Here is a 21,538-nt window from a genome sequence, read left to right as displayed (position 1 = left end):
TCTACACACAACCTCTGCATCCTGCTGGTCAAAGGCAGCGTCACACACTGAACCCCAGCCGCCTACAAGAAGCATCTCCACTCTTCCAGAACACAGGTGAGACCCGTCCACAAGTCTTGACCTTCCGTAGTTTATTGTTTCTGAATATATTTACACAAAAGAGAAGACCATCTGTCACAATGATATATTTATATTTATATTATGATATGGACATAAAACAATATTCCTTCATTAATAATAGATTTTAAATAGATAAATTGAGTTGTTAAGACAATAAAATATACTTTTCATCAATTAGCTGCTTATGATTTGCTCTGATAACAATTACATTAAATTACATTAAATTGCTTATAAGATGTTTATCAATGAAAGTCTGATCAGTGATGTATTAACAGAGTGATGTATGGAGCCGCTCACCTGAGCATCTGACTCCAGCATCTTGATGATGACCACAGTTATGAACACCCCATCCTCTTGATCTACAGTTCTTCAGTGTTGACTCTGATCCTCTACAGGCCACATAATCCATCCAGATTGGTCCTGATCCTTGTCCAAAGTGAGCATTACTCACAGCCTCTAGAGCCTTTCCACATCCTATCTCTCTACACACCACTGCAGCATCAGTCTTATCCCAGCTCCTATGACACACTGTTCCCCACTGACCTCCATGATGAACCTCCACTCTACCAGCACAGGGACTGTTACCACCAACTAACCTCACAGTCTCAAAATCTGTACATGAAAGAGAGAAAGGGATCGAATCATGCAAAGTCAAGAAACATAAGATGTAATAAGTTGGTAAATTGAAATAGAAATATATATATATACAGTATATATATATTTAACTGGACAACTAAAGCTGGGCATGAGTGTATAACAAATTGATTTCCTGTAAAAGCTCAAATCATTTTTAAAATGTAACTGATAATTATTGATCTAGTGTCAAGATCTTAGTTTCTAGATATTACAAAGTCTTCTATTCAGAGTGTAGTGGTATAATGCCATCATAAACAAACTACTTATTTAAAAATGTTCAATTTTACATCTTTACAATCTATTTTGCACTTACCAGATGTGGTTATAGTGACTATAGAGGAGACTAAAACGAGTGTCAGAAATCCCTCCATCTTCTTCTGCCCGTCACACTGTTTGTTTGACTCTGTTTCTCTTCACACACACTGAAGAAACTGGCTCCTGTCAGTCCCCTAAAGAGAGAGAGACTCTCACAGCTGCCAATGACACTCACTGTTACCTTATTAGACACAACAGAGGAAATCATCAAACACAATCACTGACAAATCACACAGCAGCATTTTTATTTTCTCCATATATATCAATAAAGTGTGAGCGCTGATGAGCGGGACTCCTCCTCCAGTGTGAAGAGACACTTCACTGAGGACAGACTCGTGTCAGTCATATGTCAGCGTGGAGAGAAAGTCACACTAAACTTAAAGGAGATTGATAGAGAATCACTGCAGGTTATATTCAGCATCAAAGCCTGTCACTGCACACAGGAGATACAAGACTGACTGATGACTGACTGCTCACTTACTGAAGCTTCATTTCACACACAAAAATACTTGATCTTTGTTATAAATATATAAATCATATTAAACTGAACATTTTAAAGTCATTTTTGGAACAAATGTGTATAATATCAAGTGTATTTTACTATACTGTTATGATGTTCTAACCAAGAGCACAATTAACAGTATGTTAATAAATTATTAAATAAACTGGAATTGTTGTGTACAACAAACAGACAAGTTTCAGACCACATTTGTGAATAAACATTGTTTTGTTTTTGTTTTTTTCACATATATTCATTTTGCATTATATTCAACACATTTGTAGCTGTCATGTGTTTAATATTGCAATGCGTAATTCCTCCAGCAGAGAGCAGCAACACACTTATTATAAAGAGAAGCAGAAAAGAGTCTGGTCCATGTTAGAGCTTCTCATAGCATACATTTATATGGGCAGAAAATGCTAATTACTTTGTCTACAGCTACAATTTTAATTTATTAGATAGAGTGAAGTCAGCAAAATTGGGACACTTTTTTTGTAAACTGTGTATTAAATACAAATAAATCTATTCTACCTACACTGTTATTGTTTTAAACAAATGCTCAAGGTCTCTTGTATCTCCAGCTATGGTTGTTTGAAGGAATATGGGTGTTTTTTTTAAGATATAAAAAGATTCAAAAATGAAAAGAACCCATTTTTATAGCCGTCATTAGATAAATTTGGTACACACAATTTAATCTAGTTTGTGATTCGATATTACAATTGCTTGCAACAGGATATTGCACAAATTCTTTTTTTAATAAAAATTATTCAAAATGTAAAACAATAACTTTATTAAAACATACACTCTATAACGGATTGTGTTGATGATGTTTCATGCACAGCTCTGGGCTCATTTTTAAAACATTATGGAACCAGTAATAACCTTTGACCTTTCAGTAAAAAATTTGTTTTTGTTTTCAGAAAACAGTTTCATTCCACTAGCTTTGGCATATTCAAAAGCTTTTTATTAGACACGTTTTCTAGTTACTTCAGACAATCTGAGAAAAAAGGTTATCGTTCATTGGTGTGGATGCAAGTTATCATTATAGTTATCTATATAGGCCTAGTTATCGTGCTTGGTGTGAACGTGCCTTTACCCTACACTCAGTGTTGACCCTTTCATTATTTCTTCACTCCACTGATAGGCTTTTTACCTCTCTTGTTTGACTGACATGTTTTTTTCCTTTTTATGACATTTTCTGTAAAACAAAACAACTTTCCACATTAAGCAATGTATTATATCTTTTATTTTATAGGATGACCCACTTCCCATTTTATCTAACACTTTAAGGTAAATTGGGACAGCAACAAAAAAGACCACCCACCATTATCGCAAATTATTTTTTAAAGAGCACTACACCAAAACGCTTATTTGTCCTATTGTAGCTGATGTCCCGCTTTTGCTCACTTCACCCTAGTTCAATTCATATCACATTCATTTTACTCTTTGTCTGCCTTTATGAAATAGGCTATTGTACTAATACAGTAGTAGGGGAGACTGGGTATGGTTGTAACGTGGAGAGTTGTAACACCACCATTTCCACCACTTGGGAATAAGATAGGAGTCATGTGCTCATTTCAATATTTACCTACTGCCTCCCTGATACTGCATGGTGGTTGTCAAGTCTGGAAAGCGACACATTGTGAATTTATAGAGAAAAAACTGATTTTGAGGTAAGAAAGTAAATTTTTTGACCAAGACTATTTTTTGTCTAGTATCTAAACTATTGCAGATAAAATAGTTTGACTTATATTAGATTAAAATGTAGTTTCTTAGGCAACATATGATGCAGTTTTCCCCTGCTAATTTCAAACCAGTATGCTAATACAGCTAGCTAAACAGTGACTGACAGGAGTGGGGTGGGTTGTAACACTTCTTGAAAAAGTGTTACAACTATCCCCTATCATACAACTGATTGATTTTAATATTTTTACAGAATGCCTATTGCAGTCTCTGGGCCCACAAAGCCTGCACTCCAGGGTTACCGGCATTCATTTGTCAGCACTGTGACTCTGATTAAGACCACACACACACACACACACACACACACACACACACACACACACACACACACACACACACACACACACACACACACACACACACTCTCTCTCTCTCTCTCTCTCTCTCACACACACACACACACACACACACACACACACACACACACACACTCTCTCTCTCTCTCTCTCTCTCTCTCTCTCTCACACACACACACACACACACACACACACACACACACACACACACACACACACTCTCTCTCTCTCTCTCTCTCTCTCACACACACACACACACACACACACACACACACACACACACACACACACACACACACATACACACACACACATATATTGTTCTTTTGTTAGAAATTATATGTTTATCAAGTATACTGTTAAATAAGTTTGTTCAAGTAGAAACATTTACAGACACACAAGTTACAGTTTTTTACAATCACTTTGTTACTATTTTCAGAACCTTGATGTCATTTTTCACAACTCTAGACACAAAACTCACAACCAATGATCAAAATGCACATTTTTCAAAACTCTAACCATTTTCTCATTGGCTTGGATACAATACACATAAAACTTAGATCATTTGTTCATTCAACAAAAATCACCTGTTCAATATGACACAACTTAACATCAAAGTACTACTATTTCAAAAGACAATTCACACATTACATTTCAAATGAGTGTCTATTCATTTCCTTACAATGATCTAACTATCAATTGATACAACTGCTCAAAATGATAAGTAACTATTGCATTACTCTTAATGCATAGTTGTATGGAAACAGACAAACAATCTTTCATGTTTACTGTAAATCATGAAAGTTTCAAGATAACGAGATTCATTGTCACCAATTAGCGTGGAGCATGAACCAATTAGACTACAATATCCATGGATGTAGCCTAATATTTTATCATAATGCTTCATCAGACACTGTGTCTACACTCTCAGAAAATAAAGTACATAATTGTACCTTTAGGGGTACAATGGCTTGTCACTGGGGCTGTACCCTCAAGGGTACAATATTGTACCTTAACCTTTAAAAGAAACGGTACATATATGTACCTTTTAATGCTTTTTGACACTCAAAAAGCTACATATATATATACCTTGAGGTCCAATAAATAAGCCCTATGGGGTACGTTAGTGTAGATTGTACCTTGGGGAACAGAAATGGACTCCTACTGTACCCCTATTTCTGACAGTGTATGGTCCCAAATACTGTACCACCTTTTCAGACTATTTACAGTATTGACAGTACTGCACTGTATAGATAATCACTCCTGTTCTGTTTCTTACAGTACAAGCAAGCAAGTTGAGGATCACTGCATTTGGTGTTTTACAGTACTGTCTTTTCTTTTCTATTTCATAGCTAATTATTTTAGCTTTGATTCAAATAAACCTATGCTGTGGTTGTACTGTAGTGTTTTGCATCAATATATTACAAACTTTGTTCAATGATTCCACTGTGTCTGTAGTGTTCTCTCTCTCTACTACTGCAGTACTTTTACAGAGATGTATTTACTGTACATGTAGTACTATGAAACCTGTATCACCTATTTTGTTCTACAATATTTAATGATTGTACGAACAATGACACAGTGAAACTATCGTTTGCTTGTGTGTGGGTGATCTATAGTTATGTTTCAATGGTATTTCACAGTGAATTTGTTTTTTGAACCAATAATTGTGCAAGTGCAAGATTTCTTTAAAGATGTGAATGCACAATGCAATGTTTTGAACATTAGACAGCCTGTGTTACAAGTGATAACCGTTTTGAGTTTGGTGTCTAGAGTTTTGAAAAATGACATCAAGGTTCTGAAAATAGTAGCAAAGTGATTGTAAAAAACTGTAATTAGACAGTCTGTTCCAGAGAGTGAGACATTGTTCTTTTATGTCAAATAAACCTGTTTTTGAAGCATATCTTATAGTGTGACATCCATTTTTGCTTCTTTTGTGTAATTGTTACAACTTACCCCAGCATGTGTTACAATCTACCCCGGTATACCGGTAGGTAGTAATGAAGGCACACCATGTATTAGACACCAACTCACGAGGTCTGTGATATTCTTGTAGAGGATTGAATTGGTGCCATTTGTAGTGAACATGTGCGGGTACTTCATATAAAATTTTGAGAACTCTAGCTTCAAAATTCAGTAAGTTATAGTTACTGAAGCAAAAAGTGTTACAACCATACCCGGTCTCACAGAATGACAATGATGTAAATATAAGCTATATAGCCTACTGTAGTGAGAGTGATAAGCTTATTTATTGTATTTTCAGCAGGTTCTCATAATAAGAACCTCATAAGAATCGTTTTTAAAGGTAAGTGTTTATTAAAAATCATATGAAACTGTCAAATAAAGCCATAAAAGAAAGGGGCAATTTATAAAACGTCTTTTTTTATGGTAAAAATAAAACATTTAACTGTTACTGTAATGTCTCCCCCTACAACAACAAAACATCAAGTTATACGTTCACTGTGTGCTGGTCAGTGATTTTATTGTAAATGGCCTAAATGTTGAACAGCAACATCCATTTATCGAACTTCATTTATCGCACCCGCTCCGTTCTCCCGTTCCGTCTGAACTTTACTATGGAAGCTAGCAATATTTAATTTGAAACGTATTATGCAAAATGACAATGCAATATGTAAAAGGGCAATGCATTTCTTTATTTTAATTTTAATTTTCCCATACATTTGTGCAACGTTTGGGGCAAAATGAAAATGAAAATCCAATTATATAATTTACATTTGCCATTTCATACACTAGGTTTACAGTTTTTCTCGATTGTTTATACACATTTTCTGAAAGCATGCCTCATATTCTCAGAACTCTACACGCAAATCAAAAAACACACACACAATGGGCAAACCCCCTCAATTCTCCTGCAAAATGAAACTTTACATTCAAAACAATGTTATTTCTTCTCAAAATGGTATTTTGTTTTCAAATGACACACACAAACCATCATATGATTAGACATTTATAAGAACCAGTTGAACACTGATGTGCTCAATGTAAAGCTCTGCGAATTTTTGATGAAATGAGCTGCACTGGGGTTCTAATGTTCTGTTGCATTATTAGTAATATAGAGCTATTATAAAGTGATTCATATGGTTTATAGAGAAGAAATACGCATTTTAAACATGTTACAGATTGTTGACTTATACACAGCCCTATATAACAAACTAACTTGGATGAGTAAAATGCAAAGGACAAATTCCAGCTCCGAGTATATGGGTTCCCATACTTTGCCTTCACATGCCACTTTCACTTTGTTTGGCAGTCGTTGCCTAATGGTTAGAGAGTCAGACTGGTAACCCAAAGTTTGCGGGTTTGATTCTCAATAGCCAACCGAGATTTGACGAGTGATGTGCCCTTGAGCAAAACACCTAAACACCAATCACTCCCCAGGCGCCACAGAAAAATGACTGCCCACTGCCCCGAGTGTGTGTGTCCACGGTTTGCAGTGTGTGTGTCCATTACTGCTAATGTGTGTGGACTAACTTGGAGAGAAAAGACACTTGGAGAGAGTACTGTTACCATACTTGGCCTTCACATTTCACATTCATCTACAGCCTGAGAATGGATTTAAAAGTAAAATGCAAAGCAGACAAGCGATATTCATATTTATTTATTGGTTGAAATTCACCACACCACATAAAATATAAAATACAAATCAATTAATTAACAGGGTTATGTAAAAGTTACTCAATGCATCCAAAATAAAAGCAAACTTTTTTTTCAGCATTATCATATTCATTATTATTATCATTATTATCAGAAAAATTCAAGTACATGCTGCCACCTGTTACAGGTGAGGTTGTTACATCACATTTTTGTTTATTTGGTAATTTTGCAGAAAAGGCACTGTTGTTTGTTTTATTACTATTAACAAGGCCATAATAAACAATACAAAATCTCACAAAGGCATATGAATTTAAATACAAAAAACAAACAAACATAAAAACCTTAGATTTGATATATCAATAGCAATTTCACTCAAACTTTTACGTTTTTAAATTTCTTGAACCGGCATTGAGCCGAATGTTCCCCCTTCTTTTTCTGACTCCTCCTCCACATCATCATAATCTGTTATTAAAAACAAAATCTTAATTCATGTTGTAATCAGATTAATATTTTACATGAAGAACTATGAACTTAATAACTTACCTAACAGGTTTCTCACATCTTCACTCACACTCATCACATCATCATAGTCCTCCTGAACTCCCTCTGATCAAGAATGACATAAAAAACATCAGAATATAAAACACTTAAACTGCATCCCAATTCAGAGGCTGCATCATATGAAGGCCGATTGCGTCACCGTAGCGCGACGAAAACTGTCCCAATTCAAAGCCTCATTCAAATGCGGCCTCCAGATGTGCCTTTGCTTCCCGTGAAATGAAGGATACAACAGACGGATCCTCCGTGGCCTTGCCTACCCAGAATTCATTGCGCTTCGGTGACGACAGGAATATTTTTTAGACACTTTTACATGAATTACACTTTTAAATCCAAGTATTGTGTTTCAGCTTACTCAAATATCTAATGATTGAAATGTAAAAATAAAAAACTTTAAAGTGGTTCAAATGTTGACATATATTACTAAGATGTGGTTATATATAGTTTATACTCTTTATTATATATAGAAATGGACCATAGTGAACATATTTAGACAGTTTGTGAACCCTGTTTTGGTTTCAGACAATTTAATATAACTTTCAAAAAAGTCCAGTACAAACGTTACTGCCGCTCATCATCGCTGTCACAGTTGCTAGGCAACAAGAACAATCCCCCGTAGACCGTCCCATTCAACAACACTCGTTTTGACCTTCGAGCCTTTAAAGGATGCTGCCTCTGAATTGGGACACATCTTTATCTTATTTGAATCCCTGAATCCCTTTTCCCTTTAAGTGTATTGATTACACAAATCTCATGTCTAATACTCATGTAAACATGTAAGGCTGATAATAAAATGTAGTTCTGTTCAACCCACCTATTTGCGAGCTCTGTCCATTAATGATGACATCATCATAATTCTCTAGCATGTTCACTACACGCGCAAATATAAGCCCAAAAAGTTAAATATAAGCCAAAAAACATTAAGACAGTAATTTTAAAATATCATCAGTTATGGGGTTTATTTTAAAGAAATAATAAAAATAATAAAAAACACACTTTTTTTGATATAAGAGTTCTGTCCACTGGTGATGAGGTCAGGAGCTCTCAGGAGTGTCTTCTACAAAATCACACATTAATGACATTCAAAACTTTTTTTTAATCCAGTATTTCAATATGCTATTATAGAATAACAGAACGACACCTGTCTCACGATCTGGTTTCAGTCCATCAGTGATGACATCATCATAGTATCCCGGTGTGATTTCCTTCATCTCTTCTGCATCAACACAGAATATGTTTGGATACAAAAGCCAAAATATGTCCTTTTTGCTGGTCATGAGACCATTAAGTTATTAATCATCTGGTAATAAATCATGTGATCAATTTAAAAGGTCACTGACCTTTCAGGCCACTGTTGTTGGTGACATCATCATAATATACAGTCTTGAAATCTTTTGCTAAAAAGGAGAACAGATTGTTAATATATAAATAAACACCAGTGTTTAAAATGTATTGTGTCATTTGTCAAATATTTAATAGAATTTGTTAATTACGTTTATTTATTTAGTTTGAATTCAATGAAAAATATTTTGAGTGGAATGAATATGCGCTTCTGCTCTCTAACCTGAGAGAAGCTCATCAGCATCTTCATACCCAGAATGCAGTTCTTCAGAGACGAGACTCCCTGTTAAAGGAGAGAAAAACAGTCAGGAACATTTCCATCATCACAAACAGACTGAATCCTCATTTCCATTGGATCAAAAAAACATTAGAGGCAGAAATGATTTTTTTTCTGTTTGTTTTTTTGTTAGGCCTATTAGCAAACACACATGTATCCTCACATGAACCCATTCCTCACTGCCTTCCAGAAATACACACAGGAAGAGACAAATACACACACACACACACACACACACACACACACACACACACATAAACATGCACCTGCAGCTCTGTGGTTTTCTGTGAGGAATTCTCTGGTTTAAAGCCGGAGGTTTAACAGGACTAATAATAGATGAACATCAAGTGTCTGACAGACTCTCTTATTAATCATATTAAATAAGATTCACGGCTCATGTCTCACCTCTCTGAGTGAAGTGATTGTGTCTGTGATGAATCTCCTCATAAACGGCCTCAGTCGTCGTCCTGTGTCTCCTCTTAGAGAGAGCTGTGAGTGTAGACAGACAAACCTGCTGTCAGTTCACAACACATGACTGATCACACACTGAATAACACACAATATGACAGTCTCTGGATCTCTCCTACCTCTCCTCATCACTCTGTTCTGCTGAATCAGTATAAGCAGTGCCACTAAGAGCAGTAAGAGCAAAACTCCCAGTACAACCACAAGCACAGAGAGAGACACTGGAGGAGTTTGTGGAGGAGTGACTGATGTTGAGCGCACTGTCTGAGAAACTGGAGGAGAAGCTGATGTTGTGGCAGGAGTAGTGGACACTGACAAATCTGACAAAACAGACACAAACACATTCGATTTCATGCAAATACAGAGATATTATTCACTCTAAAATGATGTGAAAATGACTAATATTGCTCAGTGTTTTGCTCTGACTTGCACAGGTGAGTCCAGCGTGCTCTTTGTGGGAGCAGTCAGTGTGGTTCTTCAGGGAGAGAGGACAGTCCCACAGGTGAATCTCATTCCCTATGCACTCGACTCTGTTCAGCCACACAACACCTTCACCAGCACCAAAGACTGAATTCCCATCAGCCCTCAGTGCTGCTCCACAACCCAGCTGCCTGCAGACCACCTGAGCATCGCTGATGTCCCACAGATCAGCACAGACTGAACCCCACACAGCGTTATGATACACCTCCAGCCTCCCAGAGCACCGGCCCAAACCTCCACTCAGTCTGAGAGGAACATGATCTAAATCACACACAGCAACATCACTGACCAGCTTCAGGACACCATTTACAACAAAACACAGAAACTTAACTAAGATGGCTTTAAATGTATGATTAGTGGATTACATTTATGAATTTGATTATGATTTTTAAATGTGTAGCACTAAGAATGTAAAATGGGACAGATATCAGTGCACCCCCCCCCCCCCCCCCCTTTTTGAATTTCGAATTGTTAAAGTTATTGTTAGTTACTTGTATTACTGTATTGCATTGTGTTCAATTTGGTGAGACTCGGAGTCGTCAGCAGGGGGCACCCGGGAGTTGCATGGCGCATGAGTGGCTGACTAGCTAGCAGCATAGAAGTAGTATTCAGCACGAGATGAAGCGCAGAGAAATGTGCTCCTTGTTTGAACAATGCTTTCTATGTGTTTTATACAGATAAATAAATGTGTTGACCCAGGAAGTGACATCGCTTCATTCCTAAAAGTGTAACATATTTTGGCGAGCCAGCCAGGAGGAGGCAACAGAGTGACCAGCACCATTAACCCCCTCCTTCCCAACGAGTCGAACCTTCAACAAAATGGACGCCAGTCAGATCATACGTGATAAAGTGAGTGCAGCTCTGTGGCAGCTAGGTGAAGATTCTCTCATGGATGTCTGCAGGTACCTGAAATGTGATTGCCTGGACAGTGGAGAGTCCCGCAGCAGGACCCGGAGGGCGCTCATCAGAATGGCCGAGTGTCAATTGGATGAGCTTGAAGAGAAACTAGATGGCGATGAAGGTGAACAGTACTGTGTTGATTTATTATCATTCATTGAAAGACAAAGTAGGGGGCGTAGTCAGTCAGATAAAGTGTACCCATCAGAGAAGCCGGCTACAAAAGAAGAACTAAAAAAGGATTTCTCACCACACACCTCTCTTTTAAAGACTGATTCACCATTCAAGAGCCGGCTAGAGCCAGTTAGCCCATTTCCGGAGGTAACGATGCGAAGGGAGTTTAAAATTTGTGGGCAAATTGGAGAGAGTGGTCAGAGGGACAAATTGTCATATCTTAGTTTAGTCCGCCAGATTGAGTTGGGAATACAAAAGGGGCACACACAGACTGAATTAGTTGAGGCTGTAATCAGGGCTGTCAGTCCAGGACTGCCGTTGAGAGACATGTTAGAGATCAAGCGTGGGCTGACCCTCAGTGCACTCCTCACCATCCTGAAGGGCCACTATCGAGTAGACAGTTCGTCAGAGCTTTACCACCAGCTTCTTAACATCTCCCAAGAGCCCAAAGAGACTGCCCTGAACTTTGTATTCCGTGCGATCGAGCTGAAAGAGAAACTGTTATGGAAAGCCGCGAACGAAGACACCGATGAGCAGTACAGCAGATCCGTCATTCAGCGCAAGTTCCTCCGCTCGATCGAAACTGGACTGCTGAGCGATTCTGTAAAGTTCCAAATTCTACCCCACCTCAGCGATGTGAGCATAACAGATGAGGAACTGATACAGCAAGTGGATGAGGCGGCCAAAGTCGAAAGTGAGAGACAAGAGAAACGAAAAAGATCCACTGCTAGTAAAACTCCCAAAGTACAAGAGCTTCAAGCAGAATCTCACGTAAAATCCACGCCTGGCCAGAGTCCCTCTAAACACATGGAGTCCGACTCAACAGCGTCAATTAAAACAGCAAAGCGGAATGAGACTAAGCCTGACAGCATAAACACACAGCAGATGATGGAAGAGCTTCGCAAGGAAATGCAGCAGATGTTTCGGGCTGTAATGGAGGCAAGTCCCCGCCCTCTTGGACTGAAGCCGGGAGGGAGAGGCTGCAAAAAGTGCAAGGAGGAAGGAACAGGTGAGAACTGTTCGCATTGTTTCAAATGTGGGCAGGAGGGCCACTTCTCTCGCAGGTGCAGAACCACATCGGGAAACGGGCAGGCACTACTGAGGTGGGGCCAGCAGTAGTCCAAAGCCAATTGCCCGAAACGAGCAGCCACCACCCAGCCCAGTCATGCAACCAACAACAGCCTTTGAAAAGAGAGCAGCTGGAGCCTCATCAGCTGTAAGTGTGATTAACTACATACCGCCTCGACACCAGCCACAGTTGATAAGCCTTGTGGGTAGCCGATGCATTGTGGATTGCGTTATGGACAATTGCCCAGTTAGAGCCCTGTGGGACACGGGAGCACAATCCAGCATTGTGAATGACCTCTGGCGACTGAACCACCTATTCCACACTGTTGTCAAACCCATCTCAGAGTTATTGGGGGATGAGACACTGACAGTATTTGCTGCTAATGACACACCCATTCCATATATCGGCTGGATTGAAGTCAGTTTCAGAATAGGCAGTGACCACACCAAGACAAATGATTTACAAGTGCCAGTACTAGTGTCAAGCGACCCAGCAGTTGCCAGTGACCCCATCATCGGTTACAACGTCATTGAGGCCATCCTCAACAGAAAAGAGGAAGACACTGAAGGTGAAAGGAAGCAGCTGGCACACAAAGTGAGTAAAGCTTTTGCGATAACAGTAAAGACTGCTCATCGTGTGGTGAAGTTGATGCAGAACACTGGTTCAGAGACTGGAGTAGCTCGTACTGGCGGAAAAAGAGTACCCATACCAGCAAAACAAGTCACCACCGTCTATATAAGAGCGCATGTAAGTTCACGAGCCCAAGGCCAACAGATGTTCTTTTCACCTGACATGCTTAATCCTCCACCAGAACGCGTGATATACAATGATGTACTGGTGCAGATCCCAGAAAAAAGAGTGCCATACATACCCATCTCCGTGACCAACACTACGGATCGCACCATCTATCTCGACCGTCATAGAGTGATTGGTCACCTGGAGCCCATCAAGACCGTATACACAGCACCGGTGCGAACGAAAGCGAATGAGACGACAGTTGTAATGAAGGACAACAGAGAGACAAAGTCTAGTGAAGCAAGTAGAACACAGCCAGATAACAAGCAAGCAGGAAGACCAATGTCATGGGACCCCCCTGTAGATCTCTGTCATCTCCTAGAAGGACAGCAGGAGGCGGTAAGGAGGGTGTTGAGGGAGGAATGTGAAGCCTTTTCCTTTGACAGTGATGATGTGGGCTGTATACCATCCCTCAAGATGCATATAACCCTCCAAGATACCAGCCCTGTCCAAAAGACCTACATGTCCGTTCCAAAGCCTCTTCACAATGAGGTTAAGGAGTACTTGCAGGATCTACTGAGAAGAGGGTGGATCACACACTCTCGATCCCCTTATTCGTCGCCGGTGGTGTGTGTCCGCAAGAAAGACGGCAGTCTTCGTCTCTGTGTTTACTTCAGAGAACTCAACCGTAAGTCAGTCCCCGACCGCCATCCGATACCGAGGATTCAGGATATGTTGGATGCTTTGGGTGGTAGCTCATGGTTCTCGGTCTTAGACCAGGGTAAAGCGTACCACCAGGGTTATCTGGATGAGGAGAGCCGCCCTCTCACAGATTTCATCACACCCTGGGGGCTTTATCAATGGGTGGCCATACCCTTTGGCCTGAGCTCGGCACCCGCAGAGTTTCAGAGGAGTATGGAGCACTGTTTGGCAGACCTGAGAGACACAATTTGCCTCCCATACCTTGATGACAACCTGGTACACAGTAGGAGCTTCAAGGAGCACTTGGAGCACATCCGTCTGGTTCTCCAGCGTTACAAGGAACATGGTGTGAAGCTGACCCCAAAGAAATGTGAGCTGTTTAGATCGAGTGTGAGGTTTCTTGGCAAGTTGGTGACAGGAGAGGGTTACACAATGGACCCTGCAGAGATGGCTCCGGTGCAGGCGTTAAAAGAGAAGACCCCTGCCACAGTGGGTGATGTGCGCCAGATCCTTGGGTTCCTCTCCTACTACAGACCCTTCATCCCCAATTTCTCCCGTGTGGCCCACCCGCTGTATAACTTACTCACTGTCCCCAACCCCGAGAAGGGCACTCCAGACCCGACAGTGAAGAAGCCCCGTAAAACAGGAAAGAAAAACAAGGGTCACTTACCATCGCAGACACCTGTACAGTGGACCAACTCTCACCAGGAAGTGTTGAACCAGTTAATAGATGCACTCACGAAGCCCCCTGTCCTTGGATATCCGGATTTCACCCAGGCATTCGTATTACATTGTGACGCATCCCAAGTTGGTCTGGGCGCGGTGTTATACCAGAGACAGCAGGGGAAGATGAGAGTGATCGCCTATGGCTCCCGCACCCTGAGTCCAGCAGAGAAGAGGTACCATCTGCACTCTGGAAAGCTAGAGTTTTTAGCGTTGAAGTGGGCCATCTGCGAACGTTTCCGGGATTATCTTTACCATGCCCCATCGTTTGTGGTATATACAGATAATAACCCACTAACATACGTACTCACCACCGCAAAACTCAACGCAACAGGACACAGATGGGTGGCGGAGTTGGCCGATTATAACTTTACCATCCGGTACCGCCCAGGCAAGAACAACTCTGATGCAGATGGGTTGTCACGGATGCCCTTGGATATTGAGGACTACATGCGTTGCTGTACGGCTGAGGCCAGTCAAGATGTAATCAGTGCATCCATGGAGAGGGTCATAACGGAAAGGAGAAACCCTTGCCGGGGTGTGGGGTTGATTCAGGTCAGTGCTTTGAGCATGGTGAAGGACAGTGAACCCAGCCAACCTCTCACCGCAGATCAAATCCGCAAAGCACAGGAGGAGGATGAAATCCTGTCGAGAGTCCTCTGGTACAAGTCACAGAGCAGGAGGCCAAGTAGAACTGAAGTGAAAGCAGAGAACCCTGCAGTGGCCGTACTGCTGAAACAATGGCTCAAGGTTCAAGTTGGTCCAGATGGTGTTCTTGCGCCGCAGAACCCGTCGAGAACAACTGCTGCTCCCCAAAGCTTATCATCCGCTGGTCTTTAAAGAACTGCACCAGGACATGGGTCACTTGGGGGTCGAAAGGACACTTGACCTGATACGAGAACGGTTTTACTGGCCACAGATGAGCAAAGATGTTGAACATTTTGTCAGTAATGTGTACGAATGTCTCAAGAAGAAGAAACCGAGTAAGCAGAGCCGTGCACCTCTGGTGCCCATCCAGACCACTTATCCCTTCCAGCTCGTCTCCATAGACTTCCTGCATTTGGAGAAATGCAAGCATGGCTATGAGTATATATTAGTGGTCATGGACCATTTTACGAGGTTTGCGCAGGCCTACGCGACGAGGAATAAATCGTCCAAAACAGTAGCTGACAAGATTTTCAACGACTTTGCACTCAAGTTCGGGTTCCCAAGCAGACTACATCACGACATGGGCAAAGAGTTTGAGAACAGACTGATGGCTAGCTTGAAAAAACTCTCGGGCATCCAGGGCTCACACACGACACCATACCACCCCCAGGGTAACGGGCAGGTGGAGAGGTTTAACCGTACCCTGTTGTCCATGCTGCGTACCTTGGAGGACGAGGAGAAGGAGGATTGGAAGGAGTCCCTCGCGAAAGTTGTCCACGCGTACAACTGCACAAAGAATGAGGCAACGGGTTACGCGCCTTATTTCCTTACCTTTGGACGTTCTCCTCGCCTGCCTATTGATCTTTTATTCAATCTGGAAAAAGATGAGGCCCATGACACCTATGATGACTACGTGAGTCATTGGAAGACGAGAATGCAAGAGGCATACCAGATTGCGGCAAAAACAGCTGTCAAGGGGGCGGTTCGGGGAAAAGTCCTCTACGACAGAAAAGTCCAGGGGAGAGACCTTAACCCCGGCGACAGAGTTCTCCTCAGAAACCTCACTCCCAGAGGGGGTCCTGGAAAGATCCAGTCCTACTGGGAGGACCAAGTGTACAAGGTGAAGGAGAGAAAAGCTGATGGCAGCCCAGTTTATGAGATCAGTCCAGAAAATGGTAAAGGAAGAGACAGAGTGGTTCACAGAAATCTTCTGCTGCCCTGTGATTTCCTTCCCCTTGACCAGCCACCAGCAGAGATTCGTCCGCCACAGAAGGACTCCCAGAGTTTTCCAAAGGAAAGAACCAAGCCAGAACGACAGCATCGGCAACAGCTAGAGCAGAGTGACACCTCCAGTGACGAATACAGTGGCAACTACCAGTGGCATCTCAGACTTGGCCGAGGGAGACGGCAAAGACAGGGTTCACTGAATCCTCTAGCAGAGCCTTTCCAGCCTCAGCAGAGTCCTCAGCGTCACGAAGAGGATGTGCCACTACATAGCGAAGAGGATGTGCCACTACATAGCGAAGAGGATGTGCCACTACAATCTCAGAGACCTGATGTGAGTTCTGACAGGTCTGAGAATGTTGAATCAGAGGCCGACCCGCTGGTTCGGACGCTAGGAGAGCGACAGGCGGTTGGACCGCGACCCCAGAGACTGAGACATCAGCCTGTTGTACTGAGTTATGATACATTGGGTCAACCGTCCTTGGTAAAAAGAGACTGTAAGGTAACAGAGAGTCAGGTAACACAAACTAAGGGTTACTGGAGGCCTTGGATGGCTGAGGTGTTCTAAAGAAATGTTTACTTGTTCCCAGAAATGTCAGGAGACATTTAATTTTGTGGGGGAGAGTGTAGCACTAAGAATGTAAAATAGGACAGATATCAGTGCACCCCCCCCCCCCCCCCCCCTTTTTGAATTTCGAATTGTTAAAGTTATTGTTAGTTACTTGTATTACTGTATTGCATTGTGTTCAATTTGGTGAGACTCGGAGTCGTCAGCAGGGGGCACCCGGGAGTTGCATGGCGCATGAGTGGCTGACTAGCTAGCAGCATAGAAGTAGTATTCAGCACGAGATGAAGCGCGCAAGTGCAGAGAAATGTGCTCCTTGTTTGAACAATGCTTTCTATGTGTTTTATACAGATAAATAAATGTGTTGACCCAGGAAGTGACATCGCTTCATTCCTAAAAGTGTAACAAATGCAAATAAATAATTTGCAAATAAAAAAACACATTTTAATGGAAAACAGTCTTAAATTAAAAATCTTACTTGAACACTGTCTCTGGTGAGGAGATGAAGAGGTAGAACATGTCAGACGACTCCGAGGAGACTCAGGATTCTCCTCCTCTGAGATTAAATATTAAGAGAACTGAACATTAGGACACAAAAATCATAACTTCACTCAGTTAACAATTTAAGCCTCATAAATCATTTTAGGCTCTGTCCATCAAATTAGTTCAGTCTTTCAGAAACAGTTTATTCACCACATTATATACAAACATTGTGTTAAACATAACTACTGAGACCATCTTACATTATTTAAACATAATCTCACTTGAGCAGGTGATTTTGGCCACTTCATCATTATTACAGCAATTCTGTCCCCAGGGTGAAGATGGACACTGCCACAGATTTGAATCATGTGGTCGACATTTCACTTCATCAAGCCAGTTACGAGCTGATTCCAGTCTTGGTGTAGAATCAGACAAAACACCAGATCTTCCACAGTTCAGCTCTTGACAGATCAGACTCGCTGTGTCTCTGTTCATCTGGTTCCAGCACACATTACCCCAGGATCCATTGTAGAAAACCTCCACATTCCCTTCACAGCCCTCAGTTAACCTGATCTCTTTAAACTCTAGATGGAAAGGGATGTGCATTAAAAATATAGAAGTTCAAGTTGTGCTAAACCTAAAATATCACCAAGATAACTGGTTAATACATGGATAATGCACACTGCTAGCACACTGTTAGCATCTGAAAAAGATACTTAATTATATTTCTATAATATACTATTAATACTATATAATATTAATAATATTATTATGAATCTTATATACTACTTGATTCTGCTTGGTTAATAAAAAAATATTTAAAAAGTAGCGGCATCCATGGCAGCGCCGTCTATCAGACCATCATACAGTAAGATATGAGCCATCCACTCCTGATTATTCTGGTGTCTATTTTGCAAAAATTACCACCTGTACATTATTCCTTTAAACATTTGAAATTATATATTTAAAAATCAATCACATTACTTTACTGATTACCTGAGCACACGACTCCTACATCATCCTTGTGTTGACAGTCATGTTTCCCCCAGCCTGGAGAAGAGCAGTTCCACAGGGACGTCTCATTCCCCTCACACTCCACCTCATCCAGCCATATGGGTCCAGAACCAGGACCAAACCAGGCTGGTACCTGCTGGTTACTGAGGGCCACTCCACACTGCAGCTGTCTGCACACCACATGGGCATCTTTAATATCCCAGGAGTCATCACACACTGTCCCCCATGAGCCGCTGTGAAAAACCTCCAGCCTCCCTGCACAGTCTCCCCCAGAACCCACCAGCCTGATGGACCCGCGACCTGATATTCAGAGAGATAAAAACACATTATTGATCACTAACAACTGAAGAATCTGCCCAGATGTTGTTGTTCTCACCAAGGCAGGTGATTGACAGCTGTTGTGTGGAGCTGCAGTTGAGAGTTTGTGGAGAGCTGCAGTTCCCCAGATGAGCTTCACTCCCAGAGCACTGGAAGCCCGTCACACACTCATGAAGGTGTTCAGGACTGGATGAAGAGGAGCCGGAGAAGTTCAGCACAGAGCCACAGGCCAGCTGTCTGCAGACCACAGAGGATTCAGTGAGACTCCAGGAGTCCAGCAGAACTCTCCTCCAGACCTGATGGATGGAAACTTCCAGCTCCCCCTCACACTGTTTCTCTCCAGACAACCGCACCAGACCGTCATGAACAGCCAGAGAAGAATCTGGAAAGAAGGTCTCATGTTTTACTAAAATATTGCAAGTTTGTGAATATACTTTACATCAATAATACATATATATAAAAAATCTGAAATAAATGACAAGTATATTTTCTTTCAGTTTGAAATGACAATACACATGTTGTGAAATTACACATGTATGGTAATATGAAATACTATATTTATTATTTTTTTAATCTTTCAGCAGCACTATCAGTGAATCTTCCAGTAATATAAACTCACTAGAGCAAATGACTCCAACATCTCGTCTATGAGAACATTCAGCTCGACTCCATGAAGAGACGGAACATTCTGAGAGTTTTGTTTCATTCCCGTCACAATCAAACACATCAGCCCAGATTTCACCACTTCCCTCTCCAAACCAGTCTGATCCCACAACAGACACAGCAATCCCACAATTCAGCTGTCTACAGAGGACACTGGCCGCTCTCATATCCCAGCATGCATCACACACTGTGCCCCATTCATTGAGGAACCGAAGCTCCACTCTTCCAGAACAGACGCCAGGACCATTGACCAGTCTGAGGTCAGAGTAACCTGGACAAAGAACAAAGAACAGAGATCTTACTGAAATTGGTCAAACCAAGAAGAAACTGATAAAATAATTAGATTTAGTGTTTAATAATTAGATTCCTCTATACAGTAGAGAGGCTGAACATTGATATTTTACCAGAACATATCAGTCCCACATTGTTTTTATGTGTACAGTTTATATTATGTGAAGTTGGTGATTGACAGCGTCGAATGTGTGTTTCATTTCCTCTGCACTGAATCTCTTGTGTCCACATCTGAGCGTCTCCTTTGCCAAAAGCATCTTCTCCCAGCACCTGTACAGGAGCCCCACAGTCCAGCTCTCTACACACAACCTCTGCATCCTGCTGGTCAAAGGCAGCGTCACACACTGTGTGCCAGGTGTTCCCACGAAGGATCTCTAGCCTCCCAGAGCACAGGTGAGGTCCATCAACAAGTCTTGTAAACCGTACGTAGTTTATGGTTTCTGATTCTATTGAGAGAGTGCACAGCACAGAAGAACACTTTAATTGAATGTGTTATGTCCTGAAGAGACATCTGGCACTATCATTTGTATACAGACATAAAGCAACAGCAAGTCACTGTCCTTTAATTCATTAAATATTTTTTAGAATGGATGAAAATTTATTAATTCTTTAGACAATAACACATGTTAATTATTCAACAAATTGTTTATGAATTGCTCTGAAAACATATTACAAGAAGTTATTTTAATACTTGTGGATGAACATTAAAAAAAATTGTATTGTGCTTTTCACAATACATATTGTTTTACATATACATATTGTATATTTCAAAGTAGCTTTACAGAAAATGCATGAGTCCACATTACAATTCAGAGTGATCTGTTATCAGAGGTAAGTGACTGTGTCCAAGTTATGTATTTCAGAAATGTACATATACAAATCACAGAGTCAGCTTATAATGTATTAATTTAAATGTTGTATTAATTTAAGGCAGAAACAGTGAGCTCATTGAAGTAATGAATACATGTTGTTAACAAATGATTAGGATATATAGAAAGTTGAGTATTGGTGCATGTTTAACCATGATCAGTGATGTATTAACAGAGTGATGTATGGAGCCGCTCACCTGAGCATCTGACTCCAGCATCTTCATGATGACCACAGAAATGAACACCCCATCCTTCTGACCCACAGTTCTTCAGTGTTGATTCTGATCCTCTACATGCCACATCATCCATCCAGATTTTACCTGATCCTTGTCCAAAGTAAGCAAAACCCAGAGCATCTACAGCCTCTCCATCCTATCTCTCTACACACCACTGCAGCATCAGTCATATCCCAGTTGTAATGACACACTGTTCCCCACTGACCATCATGAAGAACCTCCACTCTACCAGCACAGCGGCTGTTACCACCAACCAATCTAACAGTCTCGAAATCTGTACATGAAAGAGAGATTTAGCTAGTAGCAGTAGAACATTGCAAAGTTGAGGACATATTCAAATTATGAGAAAATCATTATGACAATTAAATTGTTTGCCTGTAAAAATTAGTTATTAAAATTTAATTAGCATAAGATAGATTATCTAGTGTCATAAGATGTATTTCAAGATATTATACAGGCCTCTATTCAGTTTCTATTGGTATATATATCAACTGCTCATTTAAACATAATTTCACTTCATTACTCTCTATTTTTTTACTTACCAGACGTGGTTATAGTGACTATAGAGGAGAGTAAAACGAG

General features: G+C 40.9%; 1 protein-coding gene across 1 annotated transcript in view; it reads right to left on the bottom strand.

The window, feature by feature from the left end:
* Positions 1-7,213: 7,213 nt before the first annotated feature.
* The window catches only part of LOC307157719 (scavenger receptor cysteine-rich type 1 protein M130-like), a gene marked incomplete at its 5' end in the record, with an annotated part of 31,593 nt that continues 17,268 nt past the window's right edge, over positions 7,214-21,538 (bottom strand). The window contains 17 exons of the mRNA XM_079869644.1: positions 7,214-7,686; positions 7,768-7,830; positions 8,597-8,653; positions 8,779-8,839; positions 8,924-8,998; positions 9,123-9,179; positions 9,347-9,406; positions 9,806-9,889; positions 9,988-10,185; positions 10,292-10,606; positions 17,561-17,638; positions 17,847-18,149; positions 18,562-18,879; positions 18,917-19,279; positions 19,517-19,831; positions 20,001-20,297; positions 21,162-21,230. Of these exons, the coding sequence (XP_079725770.1) occupies positions 8,817-8,839; positions 8,924-8,998; positions 9,123-9,179; positions 9,347-9,406; positions 9,806-9,889; positions 9,988-10,185; positions 10,292-10,606; positions 17,561-17,638; positions 17,847-18,149; positions 18,562-18,879; positions 18,917-19,279; positions 19,517-19,831; positions 20,001-20,297; positions 21,162-21,230 (2,555 nt within the window). The 3' untranslated portion in view covers positions 7,214-7,686; positions 7,768-7,830; positions 8,597-8,653; positions 8,779-8,816. The remainder of the gene's footprint in view (positions 7,687-7,767; positions 7,831-8,596; positions 8,654-8,778; positions 8,840-8,923; positions 8,999-9,122; positions 9,180-9,346; positions 9,407-9,805; positions 9,890-9,987; positions 10,186-10,291; positions 10,607-17,560; positions 17,639-17,846; positions 18,150-18,561; positions 18,880-18,916; positions 19,280-19,516; positions 19,832-20,000; positions 20,298-21,161; positions 21,231-21,538) is intronic.

The sequence above is a fragment of the Squalius cephalus genome (assembly GCF_949319135.1).
Source record: "Squalius cephalus genome assembly, chromosome: 4".
Taxonomy (NCBI): domain Eukaryota; kingdom Metazoa; phylum Chordata; class Actinopteri; order Cypriniformes; family Leuciscidae; genus Squalius; species Squalius cephalus.
Note: the sequence above shows the minus strand (reverse complement) of the source record. Positions and strands in the feature narration are given on the sequence as shown.